This window comes from Crocuta crocuta, unplaced genomic scaffold, assembly GCF_008692635.1.
Source record: "Crocuta crocuta isolate KB4526 unplaced genomic scaffold, BGI_CrCroc_1.0 scaffold38, whole genome shotgun sequence".
NCBI lineage: Eukaryota > Metazoa > Chordata > Mammalia > Carnivora > Hyaenidae > Crocuta > Crocuta crocuta.
The window spans coordinates 6606506-6631713 of NW_027532605.1; the positions used below are offsets into that span (position 1 = coordinate 6606506).

At 37.6% G+C, this 25208-nt stretch overlaps 1 protein-coding gene across 1 annotated transcript in view; it reads left to right on the forward strand.

Moving 5' to 3' along the window:
* ZSWIM2 (zinc finger SWIM-type containing 2) overlaps positions 1-12633 on the forward strand; it is a 34500-nt gene extending 21867 nt beyond the window's left edge. Inside the window, exons 7-9 of the mRNA XM_077780227.1 lie at positions 328-440; positions 10749-10902; positions 11817-12633. Of these exons, the coding sequence (XP_077636353.1) occupies positions 328-440; positions 10749-10902; positions 11817-12620 (1071 nt within the window). The 3' untranslated portion in view covers positions 12621-12633. The remainder of the gene's footprint in view (positions 1-327; positions 441-10748; positions 10903-11816) is intronic.
* Positions 12634-25208: the final 12575 nt, after the last annotated feature.

The window sequence follows — 25208 nt, forward strand, 5'->3', positions numbered from 1 at the left end:
TTTTATTTCAATCCTTTGTACTGTGTACTTAGAAGTAAATGTCTCCTGATGCTGAATAATAATGCTACCCTTTACCTGTTAGACAGGATAAAACATCCACAAGAAATTACCATTATTCATTAATATTCTTACCTCAAAAAGTAATGCTATTATAGTAGCTATACAATAGTATATTAGACTCACTGATAATTTATAAATTTTTAAGGTTAAAAACGGTGTTTTAAATGAGTATTATTCACATTATGTTGTTGATATGAAGCTGATTTTAATCCATAAAATTAAAAACTTCCATGATTTGCAAAGTAACATCATTTTTACCTATTACAGAAGAGAAATCAAAGATGGATTTCACTAGAAAAAAGATCAGATGGAACTATACAATATTTAGATACTAAAAATGAGACAGAAGGAAAGATGCCACATTTTCAAGGAAAGCAAGGGTGAGATTCTCAGTGAAGCTTACTTTTCTTTTATGACTTAGAACATTTAAGTAATTTTTCCTTTATTCACTAAGTATTAATTATATATTTCACTAAATAATCCCTTTATTCACTAAGTATTAATTATATCCTAGGTAACATTATTATGCAAGTAAAAAGGAAAGCTTGAGAGTCAGACTGTCTGAATCCAGTCCTTGTACAACTGTAATTGGCAGTGTGACTTTTGGGCTAGTTAACTGCTTCGCTTCTCTGCCGCATTTTTTTCATCTTTAAAATGTGGATGGGGTGCCTGGGTGGCTCAATCAGTTGATCAACTGACTTCAGCTCAAGTCATTATCTCACGGCTCATCAGATCTAGTCCCATATCAGGCTCTGCGCTGACAACTCAGAGCCTGGAGGCTGCTTCGGATTCTGTGCCTCCCTCTCTCTCTGCTCCTGCGCTGCTCATGCTGCCTCTCTGTCTCAAAAACAAACATTAAAAATAATAATAATTGATTGATTGATTGATTGATTAACTGTGGATAATTATAAAACCAGCCTCCTAGAACTTTTGTGAATGTAAAATGAGTTCATGCACACAGCAAATATTCAAATAATGTTATCTGTTATTATTAATACTACCAGAGATTCTGCTAGGCATTAGGGATATAGTAATTTCCTCAGTAAATAAATGATCATCTAACTAAGTGTAAAATTAAAAATGACATAAGTTATTAAAAACAGGGGATTTTGATATTTGTTTTGAAGCGATTGGCCTCTAGGGGAAGGAAGTTTTTTCCACCTCATTCCCCCACTATTTCTCCCTCATGGAGGAAGAATGCTGAGTTGATTGGTTGTATTTCACAACCATGATTGGACTGTTTATTAGTGGACAGGCCTTCAGATTTTTTGTCATATTACTTATTAAAGAAAATTAAATGTGCTGTGTATTAATGCATTAACTACACTATAAAATATATATAAAAGAAATCATTTAGAAAGGATGGGATAAAATTAATTTTTTAAAAATAACTTCAGGGTGACTCAGTCATTTAAGCGTCTGACTCTTGATTTCGGCTCAGGTCATGATTTCAGAGTCAGGAGACTGAGCCCCATGTTGGGCTCTGCACTGAGTATGGAGCCTGCTTAAGATTCTTCCCCTCCCTCTCCCTCTGTGCCTCCTCCACTTGCACTCACTCTCTCTCTGAGTAAATAGATAAGTTAAATAAATAAATAAATAAATATGTACATACATACATACATAAATTCATTTAATAATAATGATAATAATAATAATTTCAGTGAATTTTCCAAATAAAAGTTGTCTTTAGTCTCATTAACACAAAAACACACATATGTTTCTGTCCAAGCCAGTGGATATTTACTCATGTCCTATGGGTGCTTCATATACTTTGCAGACCACAGCTCTTATGGAGCATAAAATAGTTTGTGGGTATGTAATAAGCCTATACAAAGGCTCTCCATCTCAATTTCCTCTGGCTCTACCTAGGTATCCCACTTCAACCTATTAGGATGATAAATTGTATAACTAAATGTTTTTAATAAATTGTAGGTAGAGACAAGAGAACATTAGGATAGAAAAATATTCCAGGCAGAAAAAGTGGATTAAATAAAAGGAAAGAGTTTCAAGATAAGGAATACTTAACCACATTGAATAATAAAAATATACAGGTATTTTGTTTTTTGTTGAAAATTAGATGATCTTGGTAAAAGCAATTTCTGTAATATGATGGAAATATGTCTGTAGAGTGATAAGAAATGCAATAGAATATAGAATGCAACCCATGAATCAATGAGTAATTTTGACTTTCAAATCTGATTATTTAAGAAATACATTTATAAATTTTAATTCCACTGTAATTGACATACAGTATTATATTAGTTTCAGGTATACAATATAGTGATTCAACAATTCTGTATATAACTCAGTTCTCATAATAAGTGTACTCTTAATCCCCTTCACCTACTTTACCCATCCTCCACTCACCTCCTCTCTGGTAAACACCCATTTATTCTCTATAGTTAAGAGTTTGTGAAGTGTCTTGGGTCACCTGGGTGGCTCAGTCAGTTAAGCGTCCAACTTCGGCTCAGATCATGATCTCACAGTTCGTGGGTTCGAGCCCCACATCGGGCTCTGTGCTGACAGCTCAGAGCCTGGAACCTATCTTCAGATTCTGTATCTCCCCCTCTCTGACCCTCCCCTGCTCACACTTTCTCTCTCTCTCTCAAAAATAAATAAATAAACATTTTTTTTTAAAAAAAAGAGTTTTTGAGGTGTCTTGGTGGCTCAGTTGGTTTAGTGTCCAACTCTTGGTTTTGACTCAGGTCACTATCTCTTGGCTCATGAGTCCCAGCCCCATGCTGGGGGAGCCTGCTTGGAATTCTCTCTCTCCTTCTTTTTCTTCCCTTCCCCTACTTTTATTCACACACACTCTCTCTCTTTCTCTCAAAATAAGTAAACACTTAAAAAAATGAGGTTTTTTGCTTGTCTTTTTTTTTCTTTGTTTTGTTTCTTAAATTCCACATATGAGTAAAATCATGGTATTTGTCTTTCTCTGACTGATTTGTTTCACTTAACATTATACCCTTTATGACACCCCATGCTGTCATAAATTGCAAGATTTCATTCTTTTTTATAGCTGAGTAATATTCCAGTGTGTGTGTGTGTGTATGTGTGTGTGTGTGTGTGTGTGTGTATACTTCTTTTTTGTCCATTTATCTATCATCTTTGCCCATTCATCTATCACTGGACATTTGGATTGTTTCCGTAATGTGGCTGTTGTGTGTAATACTGCAATAAACATAGAGGTTCATATATTCTCTCAAATTAGTGTTTTCATACTCTGAGTAAATACTCAGTAGTGTGATTATTGGATCATAGGGTACTTCTATTTTTAATTTTTTGAGGAACCTCCATATTGTCTTCAATACTGGGCTGCACCAGTTTGCATTCCCACCAAAAATACAAAAGGGTTCCTTTTTCTCCACATTCTCACCAACACATGTTGTTGTTTGTATTTTTTTATTTTAGCCATTCTGACAGGTGTTAGGTGATATCTCATGGTGATTCCCTAATGATTAGTGATGTTGAGCATCTTTCCTCTGGAAGTCTTCATTGGAGAAATACCTGTTCATATCCTCTGCCCATTTTTAATTAGATTATTTGATTAGTGTTGAGTTGTGTAAGTTCTTTATATATTTTAGATGCTAATAGTTTATCAGATATGTCATTTGCAAATATCTTCTCCCATTCAGTAGGTTGTCTTTTAGTTTTATTTGTTGTTTACTTTACTGTGCAGAAGTTCTTTAATTTTGATGTAATCCTAATAGGTTTTTTGTTATTTTCTTTTGTTTTTTTTTCTTTTGTTTTTTTCTTTTGTTTTGTTTTTGCTTTCGCTTCTCTTTTCTCAAGAGGCATATCTAGAAAGATGTTCTTATGGCTGATGTTTGAAAAGTTTCTGCCTTTGCTCTCTTCTATGATTTTTATGATTTCAGGCCTCACATTTAGGTCTGTAACCCATTTTGAGTTGATATTTGTGTATGATGTAAGAGAGTGGTCCAGTTTCATTCTTTTGCATATAGCTGTCCAACTGTCCACACATCATTTATTGAAGAGACTTTTTTCCATTGCATATTCTTGCCTCCTTTGTCAAAGATTAATTGGCCGTATAATTATGGGTTAATTTTGGACTTTCTGTTCTGCTCCATTGACCTGTCTGTTTTTCTACCCGTACCATACTGTTTTGATTACTACAGCTTTGTAATAGAACTTGAAATCTGGATTTGTGATACCTCCAGCTTTGTTTTTCCTTTTCAAGATTTCTTTGACTATTCAGTGTTTTTGTGGTTCCATACAGATTTTAAGGTTTTTCTAGTTCTGTGAATAATGCTGTTGGTATTTTTTCTAAGTTTATTTATTTATTTGGAGAGAGAGAGAACGTGTATGCACAAGTGTGGCAGGGGCAGAGAGAGAGACAGAGGATCTGAAGCAGGCTCTGTGCTGACAGCAGAGAGCCCAGTGTGGGGCTTGAACCCACAAATCATAAGATCATGACTTTAGCTGAAGTGAGAGGCTTACCTGACTGAGCCATCCAGATGCCCCTGTTAGTATTTTCAGAGACTGCATTAATGCCATAGATTGCTTTGGATAATATGGACATTTTAACAATACTTGTTTTCCAATCCATGAGTATGGGATGTTTTCCCGTTTCAGTGTTGGCGCTGCACTGGTTCCCACACACGTCTATGTACCTAGACTGGGGGTTAGGGGAGGGAAATGGTGCCCACCAGGTATTTGGTTCTTAGAATAATCTCCCAAAGATAGCCGCTTCTCCAGCACATGCTCTGAGATTCGCAAATATATCTCCTTCCTGTATATCCCAGGCATTTTTAAAACTGCTGTTTCTATGCTGATCTCAGTGGGGCTGTTTGTTTTGCTTTCTCTTTTAGGGTGGGAACTCAGTTTCTTATCCCTCTGGCTCTCCCAGAATCAAGCCTGTTGATTTTTAAAGTTCCAGTGGTTAAGCCCCACTGATTTTTGAAAAGTCGCAAAATTAGGCCCCTCTGGTTTTCAAAGCCAAATGTTATGCGGATTTGTCTTCCCAGTGCAGATTCCCCATGCCTCAATTGCCTGGTTTGGGGTCTGGTCCTCCCCCCTCTATACACTAGGCACCCCTCCCCACTCTGAACAGTCCCACAGGTCTGTTTGGCTCCCAACTGTATCTCCACCCTTCTTACCCTCTTTGATGCAGACCCTTCTCTACATTTAGCTGTGAACAGTCTGTTCTGCCAGTTTTCATGTCATTTTTTGGGTTATTTAACCTGATGTGAGTGTTATCAAGGTGTACACATGGGACAAGGTGAACCTAAGATTCCTACTCTTCCCTCTTTCCTGGAAGTGTAGAAAAATCCATGTTATAAGGCTTTAGTTGTCATATTGACTCCTCTGATAGATCTGGCAAAGTAAATTGAAAAGCTTCTGGAAAAAAAATTCACCATTGTAGATGCCACCAAGAACGTTATTCATGGGGAGAGGTCATAATATTAACATTAACAAGAGTTTGGAAGAAGTTGATTCCAGCCCTCATGGATGACTTTGAGGGGTTCACAATTTCAGTGGAGCAAATAACTGCGGATGTGGTGAAATAGCAAGAGAACTAGAATTAGAAGTGGAGCCTGAAGATGTGACTGAATTGCTGAAGTCTCATGATAAACCTTAAACAGATGAAGAGTGTCTTCCTCTGGATGAGCAAAGAAAGTGTTTTCTTGAGATAGACTCTATTCCTGGCAAAGATGCTATAAAGATTTTTGGAATGACAAGAAAGGATTTAGAATATTACATCAACTTAGTTGATAAAGCAGCTGTAGGGTTTAAGAGTATTCATTAATTTTGAAATAAGTTCTTCTGTGGGTAAACTGCCACCAAGCACCATCACATGCTACAGAAAAATCATCCATGGAAGAAAGTGTCAGTTGATGCGGCAAACTTCATTGTTATCTTGCTTTAAAAACTTGCCACATACATCTCTGCCTTCAGCAACCAGCACCCTGATCAGCCAGCAGTCTTTAACATTGAGGCAAGACCAGAAAAAACTCACTGAAAGTTCAAATAATGTTAGCACTTTTAACAGTAAGGCATTTTTGTTATAAGCATATACATTGCTTTCTCAAACATAATATTATTGTACACTTAATAGATTATAGTATAACATACACATAACTTTTATGTGCACTGGAAAACCAAAATCTGCATTTGCTTTGCTTTATTGTGAGACTCACTTTATTGTGGTGATCTGGAACCAAACCCACAGTATCTCCAAGATATCCCTGTATTTGAACTTTGTTCTGAATGACTTGAATAATAGGAATGTGTCTGACCTTTAGCTAAGTTGTGTGTTTAAATATTTATCTATTTTATCAGTTGGTAATGGCATCAAATAGCAGTTAATTTATATTGATCTTAGTTATGTCGTTACGAAAATGGGTTTTGTACTTTTATTTTTTTAAAAGATTTATTATAAACCAGTGTACTTTCACTAGCCTTATAGCCCTTTGATACTTTTTTTTAATAGTTTATTGTCAAGTTGGTTTCCATATAACATCCAGTGCTCATCCCCACAAGTGCCCTCCTCCATACCTATCAACCTCCCTTCCCCTCCCCCCCATACCCATCAGTCCTCAGTTTGTTCTCAGCATTCAAGTCTCTAATGGTTTGCCTCCCTCCCTCTCCCCTACTATTTCCCCCCTTCTGGTCCCCCACGATCCTCCGTTAAGTTCCTCCTAATCCTCCTATACGTGCAAACATATAGTATCTGTCCTTCTCTGCCTGACTTATTTCGCTCAGCATAACACCCTCAAGTTCTATCCATGTTGCTACACATGGCCAGATTTCACTGTTTCTCATTGCCATGTAGTATTCCATGGTATAGANATGTGAGATCCATCTGGTCCAATGTGTCATTCAAGTCTATTGTGTCTTATTTGATTTTCTGTCTAGTTGATCTGTCCATTGATGTAAGTGGAGTATTAAAGTCCCCTACTATTAGCACATTCTTAATGATAAGACTGTTTCTGTTTGTGATTAATTGTTTTATGTATTTAGGTGCTTCCATATTTGTTGCATAGACATTTATAATTGTTAGCTCTTCCTGATGGATAGACCCTGTAATTATTATATAATGCCGTTCCTCATCCCTTGTTACTGTCTTTACTTTAAAGTCCAGTTTGTCTAATATAAGTATAGCTACCCCAGCTTTCTTTTGACTTTCTGTAGCATGATAGATATTTCTCCATCCCCTCACTTTCAATCTGAGGGTGTCCTGCTGTCTAAAATGAGTTTCTTGTAGACAGCAAATAGATGGATTTTGTTTTTTTATCCACTCTGCTACCCTTTGTCTTTTGCTTGAGGCATTTAGTCCATTTACATTCAGTGTTATTATTGAAATAAATAGGTTTAGAGTCATAGTGTCATTTGTGGGATTCATGCTTGTGGTGTGTCTCTAGCATCTTGGGTTCCTTGCAACATTTCCCTCAGAGAGTCCCCCTCAGGATTTCTTGTAGAGCTGGTTTAATGGTGACAAATTCCTTCAATTCTTGTTTATTTGGAAAGACTGGAAAGACTTTTATCTCTCCTTCTATTTTGAATGACAGGCTTGCTGGATAGAGGATTCTTGGCTTCCTATTTTTTCTGTTCATCACATTGAAGATCTCCTGCCATTCCTTTCTGGCCTGCCAAGTTTCAGTAGATAGGTCTGTCACCACTCTGATAGGTTTCCCTTTGTTTCTTAGGGCCCTTTTCTCCCTAGCTGCTTTCAAAATTCTCTCTTTGTCCTTATATCTTGCCATTTTCACTACGATATGCCATGCAGAAGATCGATTCAAGTTACGTCTGAGGGGAGTTCTCTGTGCCTCTTGAATTTCAACGTCTAGTTCACTCCCCAGTTTGGGAAAGTTCTCTGCTATAATTTGTTCCAGGACTCCTTCAGCACCTTTCCCTCTCTCTTCCTCTTCTGGGATTCCTATGATATGGATATTTTTTCGTTTGATTGTATCGCTGAGCTCTTGAACTCTTCTTTCATGTTCCTGGATCAGTTTATGTCTTTTTTTCTCAGTTTCTTCTTTTTCTATAATAATGTCTTCTAAATCACTTATTCTCCTTTCTGCCTCTTCAATCCGTGCATTGAATGCCTCCATTTTATTATGTATCTCATTTATCACATTTTTAAATTCATCATAACTATATTTAAGCTCTATAGTGTTTATAGCCATAGTTCCTCTGATGTCCTCCATTCTTTTTCAAGCCAAGCGATTAATTTTATGATTATTGTTCTAAATTCCTGTTCAGTTATTTTGCTTATATCTGTTTTGAGCAGTTCTTTAGTTGTCAATTCTTCCTGGAATTTCTTTGGAGGAGAGCTCTTTCGTTTCATCATTTTGGTTAGCTTTCTATCTCTTGTTAGTTTTAAAAGCTTGTTATGCTCTCTGCACCTGTGAGTGCTGCTGTACCAAAGAAGGCTCTTTGACTGTCCAGGGCCTATCCATTCAGAAAGTGTTCTTTGAATGGTTTTTCTTGGTCTCTCTTGTTGAGACCTTGGTTATTTTATTTTCCTACTCGTAGTGGTATTTGGGACTCTCCACCATGTGTACTTTGGCTTGTTTCTTGAGGTAGCCCTGGAAAAGAAAACAGACAAACAAACACACAGGGAACAAAGGCACACAAATGCACAGACAAATCCAACAAACATGCAAACTGAAAGGGAAAACGAAAAAGAAAAGAGAAAAGAGGAAGGAGGGAAGGTGAATAAGAAGAAATAAAAATACATAAAAAAGAAGAAAAGAAGAAAAGAAAAGGAAAAAAGAAGAAACCCAATAGACAAAGAACAGTTTAAAGCCTATAACCAGATTTCCCAGCTACAAATAAATAGCCGGGTGTATGCAGTGCTGGTTGAAGAGCACAGAGAAAGAGAAATGACAGGGCAGGGATGAGGTGAAATTGGAAATGAAATGAACAGGCAGAAGGAATAAGTTTTTTTCAAAGAGTGAAAGAGTAGAATATGGTTGGAGAAGAGGCGAAAGAAATGATGATGGTGTTATCCAGAGAAAGTATGTATTCTGATCACTCCAGAGAGAAAGAGATGAAAAGGTAGGTAGGTGTAGAATTTACATCTAGAGAATGGATTAAATGTGACTGTTTAATCAAGCCAGTGACCAGAATTAATCAGGGCGGTGCATCCATGTTGGTCTTGCCCCGGCTCTGGTAAAAAAATAATAATAATAATTTTTTTAAATAAGTAAATAAATGAAAAAGGAAGAGGGCAGCTCTCTAGCAGTGATGGGCATGGTTTGATCCTATGCATCAGGTGGGAATTCTGCCTTGATGGTTGTGGGGAGAAGAGTGACTGCGCTCCAGTCCCTTCTTGAACCAAGTGCTGCAACTCACTTTTTTGGGTGTGTAAAACTCCCTGTGCCAGGGACGCAGCCAAGGCGGGCCATGCTCTATATCCCAGGCCAGGCCTCGTTTCCAGATTCCAGTCCGCGCACCCCACTGAAATTGCTGGAAATATAAACTCACAGGTGAGCTCCTCAGGGCAAGTCCAAGCCTCTTGCCTTCCTCCTGGGGATTGAGCCAGAAGCCGCTGCTCCCATCTCCTCCAAGTCGAGCTGGCAAGCAGGGAGTAGTTTCATCTGGGGGTTGCCTGGGACAAGTGCGTCCAGCCCAGGGTCAGCTGGAGAGCAGGAAACTGGGTCCCACTGGGTCCTGTTGCCCGAAACACAAACTCGCTGGCAAATCTCCCAGTTTTAAGCCCTTCGCCTCCCCTCTAGGGATTCAGCCGAGCCAGAAGCACAAAGATGCAGGCGCCACGCGTCCCCTCCAGGTCAAGCTGGCAAGGGGGGAGCAGTTTTCCCGAGGGTCGCCTGGGAGGCCTGCGTCCCGCCTAGGGTCAGCTGGAGAGCAGGAATCTGGATCCCTCTGTGTCCTGAGTGGAGGTCTTTCTCTTCTCCAGCAACAGGGACAGTGTCTTGAGCCGTTTTGGCCACTCTCTTTCCCCTCTAGACTCTCCACAGAGGGGGATGCCCCCCGTCCCTCTGTGTCTCCGGTCCCAGCCTGATTTTATCTTCCCCAGTTCGCACTCACGCTAGAAGGTTTTCTCAGTGGACTCTGTCTCCTTTTTCTCCCAAACTCCTGGATTCTGTAAGTGTTCCTATGGCTTCAGGCCTTCTCCATGTGAGATATGGGGGTGAGTGCAATGTACGGAGGTCCCTACTTCTCTGCCATCTTGCCCCCTCCCGGGTTTTGTACTTTTAAAATCACATTAACATAGTCTAACAATACTAATGTAGTAAACATATATGCCAAGGAAAAGTGAATTCCCTTCTAGATTCATATTTACCAATTTATCGTAGTAGCTAGGAATATTTAATGTGGCTTACTGTGCACCTTACTTCCTACCAGATGGCTTAAGTATTGGCTCAGACTGACATAATTTGAATATATGGTTCTTATTAAAATTTTGGTCTTGTTTCATAGACATTAAAAAGTGTCAATCAAAAAATTTCAGGTAGGGTTTTTATTTGAAATGACTAAATTTTGTTATTTGTGAAGTTGATGTTGAAGTTGGATCTATCTTGTTCAGCATCAATACAGTAGATTTTTTAACTTTATAATGTATGAGATTTATTACCTTCAGTTTGAGAAAATATTAGATTTGTTTACATTATTATATGGAGGTTATTTACCTGTGCTATTGATTACTTCCTGATCTATAATCACATATAAACATTCATGTATTTCCGTTCATTCCCATTCAGCCATGTTTACACACCAAAACAAGTGGTAAAGTCACTGCCTCTCTTACTGATTACAAAGAATAGTAAGCTGCTTGCTCCAGGCTACCAGTGTCGACTTTGTTTGAAGGCATTTCGTCTTGGTCAACATACAAGATTGCTACCGTGTGCTCACAAGGTAGAGGTCACATCATTTTAGTTTGTCTTTCCTTATAGGGAAAAGGAAAATATAAATGTGTTTATAAATGAATGGACAGTTTAAGTCTCTCCTTTCACTTTTTAGTTGTATCATGTGCAGAGATGTTCATATTGAACAGTATGTGTAGAAGAGCTGTAGCAGAGACTATTGAGAAAGCATCTCTGTCCCCTGTCAATGGATATCTATTGATTAGGACTCATTTTTGTATATGCTATCCAGAAAAGATAAATGGCTCTTCAAGTTAGATTATTTCATCTACTTCAGTTACTCACAGAAAGAAAAAGCTTATAGAATAATAACTTAATGTGCTTTGTGATTCTTAGGATGAAATACATGCTAAATTTGACATAGTTATTATTTCAAATAAATTCACTAGAATTAAAGTCTAATGTTTGATCATTATATATTTGGTAACCAGGGTTTTTTTTTTTCTGAAATAAAGTTACTTTAACTAAATATTTATAGCTTTAGAGTCACTTTTATTTAAAATGTCTGATAGATTGTTTTCTTCCCAAGAATGTGATTTTTTTTTATACCTTTCTATTACCAGATATGTTTCCATGTCTAGTTGGTTATAACTGTTTTTATTATTTAATAAATGTCATTCATTAGAAAGCAACAGTGAAATTAATGACTTAAGTGGTAAGATTTAATGAGATTACAAAAATAATATCCATAAAAGGCTTTCCATTTTAATGTTGAAAATAGACATCAGTCCATAAGCAATTCCATTTTCCTCTTCAAAATATTTCCATAAAACTGGATAAATTATAATTATCTTCCATTTTGCAAGTTTTAATAATAATACAATAATGAAACTGGGAGAAACTTACATAATGTACATTATAAACAAGACAATTATATATTTAATTAATTTATAACTTTTTTTTAAGTTTCATAGGAAATGTATTGACAGGTGGTTATTGCACAAATGCAATTCATGCCCTATTGATGGACAAGTTATATATAACCCTTTAATCTGGAAAGATAGAAAAGTAAATGGACACACCCATCAGTCCATTTCAAACGCAAACATCAGTCATCTGTCAAAACATGAAGAAACAGAACTTTTCATTCCTGGTACTGGATTAGTCTTAAAACCAAATAGACTTGGAATTTTACCTAGCATACCTCAACACAATTCTGAAAAGTTGAATACACCTGAAAGTCCAACAGATACCTCTCAGAATATAACAATAGATGATCTATTCTCCATCAAGTTAGATGATTCAAACTCAAGAAAATTAATCTATGAATATAAAATTAGCCAACATTTCCCCGAGTATCTTCAAGATTCACCCACTGGACCCATTGGAAAAATGTCATCTCAAACATTTCTTCCTTCTGTTGCTCACAAGAATATTATATGTCCCACTGCAATGGAAAGCTCATGCATCGAAGAAAAATACCACCCTAGTCAAAGCCAGAAGATGGCCAAGGACTGTAAACATATTAACCACAATCCAAAGAAGACTCTTGGTACTAGAATAAAAGAAGACAAGAGATCAAATACATCACTACAAGAAGATTTAAATCTTTTTGTCAGTTGGGGTACAAATAAAATTAGTTTGTCTGAAAGATGCAATAATTGTATGAGAAAAATTAGACAAAAATGTAATCTATCAAAGGCTGCATCTCACCCTTTAAATACAAAAAGTACTGAGCTATCTTTAATATTGGAAGGAGTTCAGTTATGAAGATGCATGTTTATTAACATCATAAAATGTTTAAATCTTGAACATAAAAATGTTTCATTTGTTTATGTATACATACACATCGTTATACTCTTGACAAATGTGTATAGAATTCTTTGTTGTCATTTTGCCTACTTGTCTCTGAATGACTAGCTACACTTAAGTGATTCCACTCCTTACAAGACTTAAATCATTGGGTGTTTTGATCAATATGTTTAAGATATTATTAATTATTAATAATTTTTAGAAATTTTATTTCATATTGATTAAAATAACTATTTTTACTTAAATTAAGGAAATAGATTTTTCTCATATGGAGCCACTCTTTTTAAACATTGCACTTCATAACATGTAACATGGAAGGATTCTCTCCAGGTTCTTGTGTATTTTTTGCATTTTCTTGCATTAATATTCACCACAAACCTATAAGAAAATCCAGATGGTAGTTGTCTCTTTCACTTTATCTCTATAAAGGTATTTTTATACATGAAAGGAAAGTAAAATATACTTATAGTGCTATAAGTTATGCCACATTTAGAATGGTTTCACTTATTTCAAGAAACTTAAGTACTACCAAATGTCCTGATATAATCAATATTAAAGCATCTGTTTTTTTAAGCCAGCCCTATTTCCAAAATAATGAACTATTGTTTCAAAATATTTATTTGAAAAATATAACCGTTAAATTCTTATTTTGCTTATTTTTTAAAAAATTTATGGCTCAGTATCTTTTCAAATTTTTATATTAAAAACATTGGTAATTTCACTGATTTTTATTATCTATGATAAGGAAAAAACCTCACATAATATTTTTGTCATAGTGATAATGGAATACATAGTTCTACGAAACAAATCTGGAAACATCAGAGAAAGTTCTTTGAAATAGCACTTGAATTTAAAGATGAAGTTAATCATAGACAGAAATCACTGCAATGTAGTTCAGAAATAGTAACCGAAGGCTCATTAGAACATGAGCTACATATTTAAATGAATGGAAAATTTGGCCTATTTCTGATATGTGAATGGAGGATCAAATACATTTGTCAGCAATCCAAAATTTTATTAGCCTCTTTTCCCCCTTTGGTACGTTAGGGTGAAGGAAACTGCAAAATAACTTTCCAGTTAATCAAATGTTATTTATGTTCTAATTGATATTCTTTTTAAAAGAATTCTTCCCCAAAAGAGTATAGAAAATGCTTTAGAAAGCAAATGTATGAAAGAGATATAAAAGAACCATAAGAAATTGGGATGCTAGTGGAGAAAAAAAGGTGTATTATTTACTTTAAAGAAAAATATAATATGAACACTGTTCCTATACTAGTCAAACTTATCATGATCATTCTGCAATTATTTGAGTTTTTATTATTGCAGTAGTATACTATACACAAAATACTACACCCATGATTTTAAAAGGAGAGTAGGTAAGTACTGGAGTAAAAATTTCTTAGATTATGAACAAGCTTTGCCTTGAAAGAGTCAGGGATATGAATTAGGTGACAAAGAAGAGGAGGTTAAATAGTTCTTTGGTTTGTTATTTATTAGACAAAATAAATTTCACAGATGTCTGATTTCTAAGAATGAAGGTAATCCTATTTATGAAGAAGAAGATATGGCCTGAGACTAAGATAATACAGACTCGAGGGCAGCGATGAATGACCTGGCAGACTGGTCAGGGACCTAGAAGAAGAAACATTTAAAGATTGCAGACAAATAGGTTAGGTGTGGATGGACACATGAGTATGTGTCCCATCCTGACACACAGGGTCCTGCCCAAAGGTCCACCCATTGGGAGAATTTTCTTTCACCACTGCCTTTTAAGGCTACTCCTAGTCAGGCTACGGGGCAGTTGGACATCCATTTTCAATCTGCACCTATATATCCAGCCAACCCATGCAGAACCCACATTTTTTTTCTCTGTCATAGATTATTAACCAAGGGAGAGACACTGGTCCAACATTAATATTGATGAACAACATGGAGGTCTGGGCTCTCTGCTCATGCAGCTTGCCTTCTGATATTGCTAATGCTCACTGGATGTACTGCTTCCACACTATGATGGTTTGCTGCTGGGCCCAACCAACTTTATGACATGGGGGCTCTAACAGATTCCAGCTTATGATGGGCATTTGTGGATACATGATCAATCAATTGGTATACCATGGTCAGAGGCTCCTCCACCAGAGCATGCATGAATTGTTTTTCAAAAGTCAGATTTCATGGCCTTGCTCCAAAACCTCAGAAACCACATGTGATTCCCCTCTACATGGGCTTGCCATGAGCTCCACTGGTCATGTTACTTGTCATCAATACTTCTAATACCAGGTGGGATGGCCGAAGCAACATTATTGCTTATATCACAGCCTAGACCTGTGAAAGAGCTCTTTTCTGCTCCAAGTGCCAAGCTGGTAGCCATTAGTGTCAGCCAGCATATGGGCCACAGCAGTATTCCCATAATGGAATGTACTGCTCTATAACTCGAAGATACTAACCAGGTATTAAACTTCCTTTTCTGTTGTGGGGAGTTCAAGATGTGATCACTTGTCTTTTATGTTGGAGTGGATATCCTGGCATTCCTCTGTCCATAGGAACCCCCAAATTTTATGAATGAGAAGACCCTGAATCTTCTCTCTGGAGCACCATGTGTCTACCAAGGAGTAGGGTCAGGTTTCCTGGCTACTACTTTGAAATTGCCACTTGTTGTAATGATTTCATCTACCTGGATTTTGATATTTAAGTACCACCACTTGACCTTAACTTAGATCCAATCACCCCTCATTGCTATCAATGAGCCTATTAGTAAGAGCCTTTCCTACTGTCAGCCCTAGGGTATAGAACAGACCCACTGCTGAACTTTTAGTGATTCTGGTGCCTCAAAGCAACACAGTTTATAACTTTGGTAAATGGTATATTTTGGAGGCCTTTCATGGTGGGGCTCTTGACCTTACAAAGTGTATTTACTCCAGCATGCTGACTTCCATGAGTTTTTAAAGCTCTTGGTCTACTGTTTGCTATGGCGTTCTGATATTTCAACTTTACTCAGCACTGGGCATTGCCTTTTCCATGTCTCTAGGAGTCATCTCCATAGTAAGTACACCATCACCTGTAGTCCTCACCAAGCTGATTAATCCAATATCCCTAGAAAGCTCCTAAGTTAATAAACTCTCCCCTGCCCTATCATATATTCTGGTTCCCTTGATTAAGTACTCTCAGCATTCAGACCCACAGGTTCTCCTCCACTACCTGCCAGTACATAATGACTAGGTCTTACATATTATTTAGGATATTTGGCCTTATTAGCACCAGCATCTTCCTGAGCTTTTCTGTGACTTAACCTTAATTATATGCCTAGTGGCCATAACATGTAAGGGCAGATCCTGGAGGGGGGAAATGATGTTTTGTGGGGAGAGGACGCTGCATTGCCTTTAAGCAAGGGAGGTGGGCAGGCTAACTCTTAAGAGGAAGGCTTGGCTTACTTTTGCATTTTCAGAGAGTTCAGAAGAGTCAGGTGGTTCCAAATGTGCAGGGTCATCCACCCAAATGTTCTCTTCCCAAATGTCAAGATCCCTTTTTTTCCCAACCAGACCCTGATCCTGTCATAATTAACCTGCCTTGATTGGGGATTTAACCCTATCTGAAGTTCTACCACTCCACTAACTCCTGATCCTCAGTATTTCCTCTACCCCCCTGTTGGAGAGTGTTTTTTTTTAAACATTTTTTTTATTTATTTCTAGGAGAGAGAGAGACAGCGTGAGCAGGGGAGGGTCAGAGAGAGAGGGAGACACAGACTCTGAAACAGCCTCCAGGCTCTGAGCTGGCAGTCAGCACAGAGCCCAACGCGGGGCTCGAACCCACGAACCGCGAGATCATGACCTAAGTGAAAGTCGGACGCTTAACCGACTAAGCCACCCAGGCGCCCCTGTGGGAGAGTGTTTTTGTAAGCCACCAGAAATGTCTATTGGCTTTCACACATGGAGTTGCATCGTGCATCTTTTTCTCGGTAGGAATAGGGTTGACAATAGCCATCCCTTCTCATTGTCCTTATAATTAGTTTCCCCAGTACTTCTCAAAGGTCTGATACTATTTGCCAGGTAAGGCATATTTTCCTAACCCAGGGTATACCTTCATATCTCACCAACAAAGAGAATTTTAATAATTGGGCATACACCCTATGTGCAGGATGTCTGTGTTCCATTTACCAATGACAGGGTCCTCATTGCCAGCTGAGCTGATTCATCTCCCAAATCCCAATATATCACCTAATTTCTCATATCCCTCCCATTGCCAACTGGCTTAGGTTATATCTTCCAAAAGCAAATGTAGAAATAGAATTTGGTATGCAAAGTTTTTATTAACTGTCAACACCTGTGGAAATGAGGAGCACGATCTTGTCTTTTTTTAAAATTTTTATGTTCTTCATTTCTTCTTACCCTGGTCCCTTTCCTGGGGAAAGAAAAGCAAATTTGTCAGAGGGAGAAGTAGAACTGTAAAGCTCTGTTCATACTCCTGCCACAATCAGTCATGGGATGTAGGCCATCACAGGAAGAGTATGCTCTTGGCCAAGGTAATGAAATGCTCTGCAGCTGAGGCAGACTCTAAAAGAGACAGCTGCAGGCTGTTAGCAGACTGCACGCTCGGGAGCCAATACAACAAGCCCTTCTTTGAAGGCGGATCTGGGTACTGCATCTCCAGTTCACTGTAAGTATAGAGAAAATTATTGAATTAAAGAAATACTTAGAAGGTGATTTGTAAGGGAAAGGAGGAAATAGAAGTCTAAAGAACTTTTTTCTGTGGTAGCTATTACTTGTGCTCAGAAATGTTTGGTTCCTTTCCGGCCATTTCCTGCACTCCCCAGCCCTTTTGTAGAACTCTGTGATTAGTTCAGATGAAGGAAATGGAAGAAAAAGTGAAGGCTGTCACTTCCTGCTAAAGAGAGTGAAAAGCTCCTCCACTACCCAGTCTCTCTTCTGCAGCTACAGTACTTGCACAGCCACAGAAAGTTTGTTCCAGGTGATACAGCAACAAAAGAGTGGAGTGTCCAGTAGGCTGAATCCCTGAGGTAAGCATTTAAACAGAAGTTTGGAGGTCAGAAGAAGTTTGGGGTGAAAATATAAATTTAAGAGTCATGGGCATGCAGATGGAACCTAGGTGAATAGATACTAGCCAAGGAGTGAACACAGTAAGTGCGTGACACTGGACAGAGCTCTGAAGAATGCCAACATTAAAACTCAGGAGAATAGGCTAGCAAAGGAGGCTGAGAAAGAAAGAGTGAGAAATGTTCTCATGTGGGATCTAACAATATAACTATTCTACTATCTTCATAGAACTTTGAAGACTCTGAAATTACTTAATCCTTCCCCCCACCCCTTAAAATATAAGATATTTGGGGCAAGGACCTTGTCTTACTTCCTGCTGTATGCTTAGCATACAGTGCTTGACAAACATGAGTATTCTGTATTTGTTGAACCACTGAATTATGAAGACAAGTGACAAGATAGGAGGGAGGCAAAAAGAAAAAATTATGTGGTATTAGCAAACCAAAGCAAAAAAAATGTCAGTTAAATAGGTATTGGTCAGGTAAGGTCAGGACTGAAAAATGTAATTTTGTTTTAGCAATAAGGAGAATATTAGTGACCTTAGCTAGGAGAGTTTTGGTGGGTGGTGGGCGCAAAGTCCAGATAGGATTGGGTTGAAGAGAAAATGGCAGGTGTGACATGGAAACGGAGTATATACAACTCAAGACAAGAGATTATGAATGAGAGACGCGCAAAAAGTAACTGTAAACAGATGTTTGTTTCAGGGTTGTTGTTGGTTTTTTTTAAGCTACAACTTAAACCTATTTAAATGTCATTAAAGATATATCTGGTGGGTGTGATCATTGGTAGCAGACAGATACAGCTGGTGTGTATGATAATTGATAAAGACAGAAGGCTCTAGAGCATAGGTGTCAGGATAGCCTACAGCAGGATGCAGGTATAGAACCAAAGAGGGTGGTCCCTATTATAGATGTAGATAGGTTTAGATGCAGAAGGTGGTGAAATTGCAGTCTAGGTCAGCAGAGAATGAAGAAGGAAGTGGTTTAAGGTCACTGGAAAAGGATTAAAGAAACTATTTTCTTGAAATAAATGGAAAGTGAACTGGTGAAACATGGTAGCAATTCAGACAATTTTAAGGTCGTTTTAAGTTTGCTGGCTATGAATTTCTACAGTGTTACCAACCTGACTTATTTGGATGATGTTCAGCTACACAATGCAATCTATGTGTAACTGTAGAGAAGTTGGAGGGTTGAATTCATCATGGTTTGCATTTCAGCAGGCAATACAATTAAAATGAGCAAAGGAGTTTGAGGCCTCAACAAGGGAGAGATCAAAGAGACTCAAAATCTGAACCAATTAGAAGAAATTATAAGAAAAGGCTGATTCATAAGAAAAGATAAATGAGTAAATGAATTGGAAGGCTAAGATTGGTCAAATAGAAGTACTTAGGCAGGCAAGCTGCAAAAATAGGAGGTGTGGGTCAGATAAAGTATTACCCGAAGAAGAGATTTCAGACAGAGGCAGGTTTCAGTGAGGTTCCAGATATGGCCACAGGTTGGTGGAGGTGACAGAAAGAACCTGCAAGAATGAAAACATGAAGGAAGATGAGAAGCAATGGCAGTAACTGGATCAACCTCATAGACATTACAGCCTTCTTGATAAGAGGAATTAGGGAGGAAGAAAGTTCATAAATCTGTTGCCAAAAGTCCTCAGTAGGGGAGTGTCTACAAAGGAAAGGATATGTATAAAATGAGAGAAATCAAAAAATGGTAAACCTTCAAGGAAACTGGCATTTTTATAAGAAAGTCTGGAGCTGTGATCTGAAAACATCAACGAGGAGTACAGAGAACTTGACCCACTCCCTGTTCCTTTTTTTAAATTTTTTTTAATGTTTCATTCATTTCTTGAGAGAGAGACCGTGTGAGCAAGGGAGGGTCAGAGAGAGAGGGAGACACAGAATCTGAAACAGCCTTCAGGCTCTGAGCTAGCTGTCAGCACAGAGCCCGACGCGGGTTCGAACCCATGAACCAGGAGATCATGACCTGAGGTGAAGTCAGACGCTTAACCAACTGAGCCACCCAGGCGTCCCTTCCCCACTCCCTGTTCCTGATGCAAGGACAGTATGAGAAAATATGTTTTCTGACAAGGCTGCAGGGAAGCAAAGTTCTCAGATGGAATGCAGGTTAAAGCAAGAGGGGAGGGGGGACGGGAATGCAGCATTTTATGAAAAGACTACAGGTGTACCGAGCTCTTGTAGTGGAATCAGAAGTTCAGAGAAAAAAGGCAGGGGTTTGAGTTGGGAAGGGGAGTGTGCTGTTAGGGAAGTGTGGGGAAGAAAGGAAACACAAGGTATTATAGAAATAAAGGGGACTTTGCTTAGAAATGACCAACAAATGGAAATTTGAGGCCGAGTTAACAGTTCATTTCAAAGATTGACTTGGTTAGTTGCCACTCTGTTGTGGACAGGTGGGGAGACTCACAGGTAGATGTGACCTTCAGCACTGGATGATCTTTACACTCAATATCTCAGTCACAAATTTCTGAGGCTCAGTAGTGTTGCCAGGTGTTATGGTAACGAAGGCACGTAGTGAGGCGGCAGGAGTCTAAATCAATGGAAGGTTGCTGGGCGGTGCGGCTGTGCCCTGGTGGAAAGTAGCTCAGAACCCAGGGGGATCATGGCAGGAGACTTGGGTGTAAAGGGGCTGGCTGGCTAGTTGGCTCAAACCCTCTCCTGTGTCTCTTAATTTCACCTGTCAGAGTGTAAGAGCTAAAAGAATTTGGAGGAAGCCTGGGGGTTTTTTTTAATGAGGAAAAGAAAATTTAAAGGGTTTTAATGTCAAACCCAAGGTGAGAAGGCAAAACAAGAACAAAAAGTCAATTTTCTTGCTTCTAGTCTGAAACTAGAGCATAGTGTGCTTTCTCAGTCTCTTTCTCCAAGTTTCCCTTAGTTTTTAATTGAGGAAGTATTATATTATCCCATTTTAAACCTTTTTTTTAAATTTTATGTTTTCTAGAGATTGTAAAGACAAAATATTGTTCTTAACAGTGAAGTGTAGTTATGGAGTCAGTGTTATATAAAGCACATACCTTCATGAATATTATCATGTTCAATCACCACGTATATAATGTGTTCCTTTACACATGGTAATAAATATTTTATTCAAAGCCATTAAAATGAAATATTCAGAGGTACACATTTGCAACATTTCCAAAAGCAATTAGAAGATTCGAACTGATGGAACTATTTACTAAGTGATGTCTACTGTGAAACAACTTTTAATCTGTTCTTTGAAGAGGATGACCTTTTTTTTTTAAGTTAAACTGTCATATGGCTGGATGAGTGAGTGATCCCTTTGGGGTGGAAGGAGCATTTTTCAAGTTGGAATAGGAAACATTGATTCATATAAGACAATTTGGCATATCCTAGATGTTTAAATCATTGAAGAGACTCTGGTGTTTGAGAGTTAAATTTCAGCTGGTGAATAAATTTTACTATTTTGTGGCCATCTGTTCCATAACTGAAACACATTCGTTAGATGTATACTTGTTCAAATATTTGAAATCCTGAGAGAAAGAACTGGAAGATGAAACACTAAAGATAAAATTGTGCTTCAGATGCAACTTAATTAGCATGTTATTCTTATAGTGTAAAGGAGCAAGGTAGTTAAAAAAAAATAAATATTTTAAGTAGTTGCTTTTATTTGAAAAATGTCAGGGGCACCTGGGTGGCTCAGTCAGTTAAGGGTCCTTTGGCTCAGGTCATGATCTCATGGTTTGTGGGTTCGAGCACCGCGTCAGACTCTGTGCTCCCAGCTCAGAGCCTGGAGTCTGTTTCAGATTCTGTGTCTCCCTCTCTCTCTGACCCTCCCCTGCTCATGCTGCCTCTCTCTCTCTCAGAAATAAATAAAACATTTTTTAAAATGTCAATAATTAACCTGAGGTATTTCAGTGATATTTCAGTAATATCTGAAAAAAGAGTGCCTGGGTGGCTCATTTGGCTAAACATCTGACTCTTAATTTTGGCTCAGGTCATGATCTTATAGTTATGAGATCAAGCCCTGCATCAGGCTCTGCACTGAACATGGAGACTGCTTAAGATTCTCTTAAGCCTGGGTGGCTCAGCTGATTAAGCATCTGACTCAATTTTTGCTCAAGTCATGATTTCGCCATTCTTGAGATTGAGCCCTGCATCAGGCTCTATGCTGACAGCAAAGAGCCTGCTTGGGATTCTCTCTGTCTCCCTCTTTCTCTGCCCTTCCCTTGCACTCACTTTCTATCTCTCCTCCCACCAAAAAAAAAAAAAAAAAAAAAAAAAAAAAAAAAAAAAAAAAGAATTAGAAGAAGAAGAAATAAACTTTAAAAAAAAACACAAAGTAGTTGGTGTTAATTACAGATAATATCAGTTGTTCACACTGAATATTTTAGAACTTTATACCTTTCCTAAAGTAATAGTTAAAACTCTGATTCAATTCCGAAAATGCATTCAAGGGGCTCCTGGGTGGCTCAGTCGCTTAAGCATCCAACTTCTGCACAGGTCATGATCTCACGGTTTGTGAGTTAGAGCCCCACATCAGGCTCTGTGCTGACAGCTCAGAGCCTGGAGCCTGCCTCAGATTCTGTATCTTCCTCTCTACCCCTCTGCTGCTTGCACTCTGTCTCTCTGTCTCTCTCTCTCTGTTTCTCTCAAAAAGAAAAAAAAAAGAAAAATTAAAAAGAAAAAAGAAAATGCATTCAAGAGCATACACAATTACATTTATTGTTCTATTAGAGATTTGACCAAGATAATTTTTAAAAATTAAGNAGAGCCCCACATCAGGCTCTGTGCTGAAAGCTCAGAGCCTGGAGCCTGCCTCAGATTCTGTATCTTCCTCTCTACCCCTCCCCTGCTTGCACTCTGTCTCTCTGTCTCTCTCTCTCTGTCTCTCTCTCTCTGTTTCTCTCAAAAAGAAAAAAAAAAGAAAAATTAAAAAGAAAAAAGAAAATGCATTCAAGAGCATACACAATTACATTTATTGTTCTATTAGAGATTTGACCAAGATAATTTTTAAAAATTAAGGCATTAATTAAGGCATTAATATCCTGTTTACATAGCATCATGATGTGTTTTTGAACTGGAAATATTGTAAAATATTTTTGAGTTTTAAATATTTTGCATTTGTAAGATAAACCAGGTGAGGAAATCTAGTCAACACTTAACTAGTCTGACACAAACATTGCACCATATTAGATATTCTGAGATTTTTTTAAAAAGCCGTTTGCTTCTTGATGCTTGAAAGTAATCTTTTTAGAGATGATGGCCTTATAGTTTTTGCCAATATGTGTAATTCTTATATTGCTATAAATGTTTTGCAGTTACAAGACCTAGAAAAATTGCTTTTAAGATTCAACCAAGTAGAACCAGTAAACGGTTTTTGGAGTGCGTTGTCTTTGTGTTTGGTAGGACTTTATGAAATGAATGGGGATAGGAAAGGAGAAGGAGCCACCTGAAGGAATAGTACTCAGCTTACTGATGTTAGGAAGGAGCACACTGCTTCTACAGGGTAATGTTTTATTTCCTTTGTCCTATTCTGTCCCAATGCCAGGAGTTACACAGCCCCTTGAAATGGAGCATTTTGATGGTGATGGTTAATGCCCAGATAATGCTCTCCGGACCAAGGCTAAGGATGCATCCTTACTCTATACATTTCTAGAAAGAATATGAGTTAATGTCCATTAGCCTCCAAATGGTACATTTCAGCAGCTACTTAGAGAAGGTGGTGGGGAAAAGTTGAGGGTCTGGGGAATCATTTCCTTAAAGCAAGATTTAAGAAACCTGGAAAGTTTTTAAGACCTAGTATGAAAGTGAAAGCTAACTTGTTTGGCATCTAACCTGGTTTTCCTTGGATTAAAAAAAAAAAAGTTGTTTTTATTGAAATAAAATTTGCCCTAAACCCTGTATTAGTTTCAGGTGTACAGAATAATGATTTGATATATGTATATATTGCAAAATAATTACTATAATAAGTCTAGTTAACATCCATCACCACACATAGTTATATTTTTCTCTTATGAGAACTTTTAAGAACTACTCTCAGTAAATTTCAAGTATATAACACAATATTATTAACTAAAGCACCATGTAGTACATTACAACCCTATTGCCTATATGTAACTGGAACTTTGTATCTTTTGACCACCTATTTCACAGATAACCCACCCCCCAGCAACCACCAATCTGTTCACTGTATCTGTAAGTTTGGTTGGTTGATTGTTTTTAAGGTTCCACATATGAGTGAAATGACACAGTAGTTATCCTCTGTCTGATTTATTTTATTTAACATAATGCCTGCAAGGTCCATCCATGTTATCCAAAATCTCCAAACACACACACACACACACTCACTCACTCACTCACTCACATTACATTTTCTTTGGCTATTTCCATCAATGGAAACAGGTTTCCATGGCTTGGCTATTGTAAATAATGCTGCAATGAAAATGCAGGTACAGTTTTGGTATATTATATTTCCATTTTCATTTCTTATAAGGTCTTTTTGACTTCTCTTTTAAATTTTAACTTCTTTTTTGACCTATTGGTTGACTATAGCATATTGTTTAGTCTCTGTATTTTTGTGCATTACAATTGTCTTATAATTTCTAATTTCATACCACTGTGGTCAGAATAGATGTTTGATATGATTTCAATCTTCTTAAATTTATAAGACTTATTTGTGATCTATCTTAGAAAATGTTCCATGTATTCTTGAGAAGGATGTATATTATGCTGCTGTTCAATGAATTGTCCTGTAAATGTCTGTTAAATTCATTTTGTTTAATGTGTTGTTTAGGTCCAATGTTTTCTTATTGATTTTCTGTCTGGGTGATTAATCCATTGATAAAAGTGGGCATTAAGGCCCTCTACTACTGTATTGCTATCTATTTCTCACTTCAGTTGTGTTAATACTTTGTATATTAGGTGCTTCTATATGAGATACATAAATATTTACAAATATTATAATCTTAGAGTGACAGTTTTATCATTACATAATGACTTTTAAATTTTTACTTTGCTTTCTTTTTGAAGTATAGTTGACACACAATGTTACATTAGTTTCAGATATATGACACAGTGCTTTACCAACCCATATGCTATGTTATGCTCGCTACCAAGTGTAGCTACAGTGCTAGTACCACTTACTATATTCGCTTCGTTGTGCCTTTTATCCTCATGACTTTATTCCATAAATGAAAGCTTGTATCTCCCACACCCCTTTACCCATCTTTGCCATTCCCCCACCCCCTTTTCTTACAATCTTAAGTTTATTCTCTGTATTTATGAACCTGTTTCTGCTTTTGTTTATTCATTTGTTTTTTAGATTCCACATATAAGTAAAATCATATGATATTTGTCTTTCTCTGATGTTTTCCCCAGCATAATACCTTTAGGTCCACCCTTGTTATTGCAAATGGTGAAATCTCTTTTTTCTTCATGGCTGAGTAATATCCCTGTGTATGTGCGCGCGCACGTGCGCACATGTCTTTTTTATCAATTCATCTGTCAATGGACACTTGGGTTACT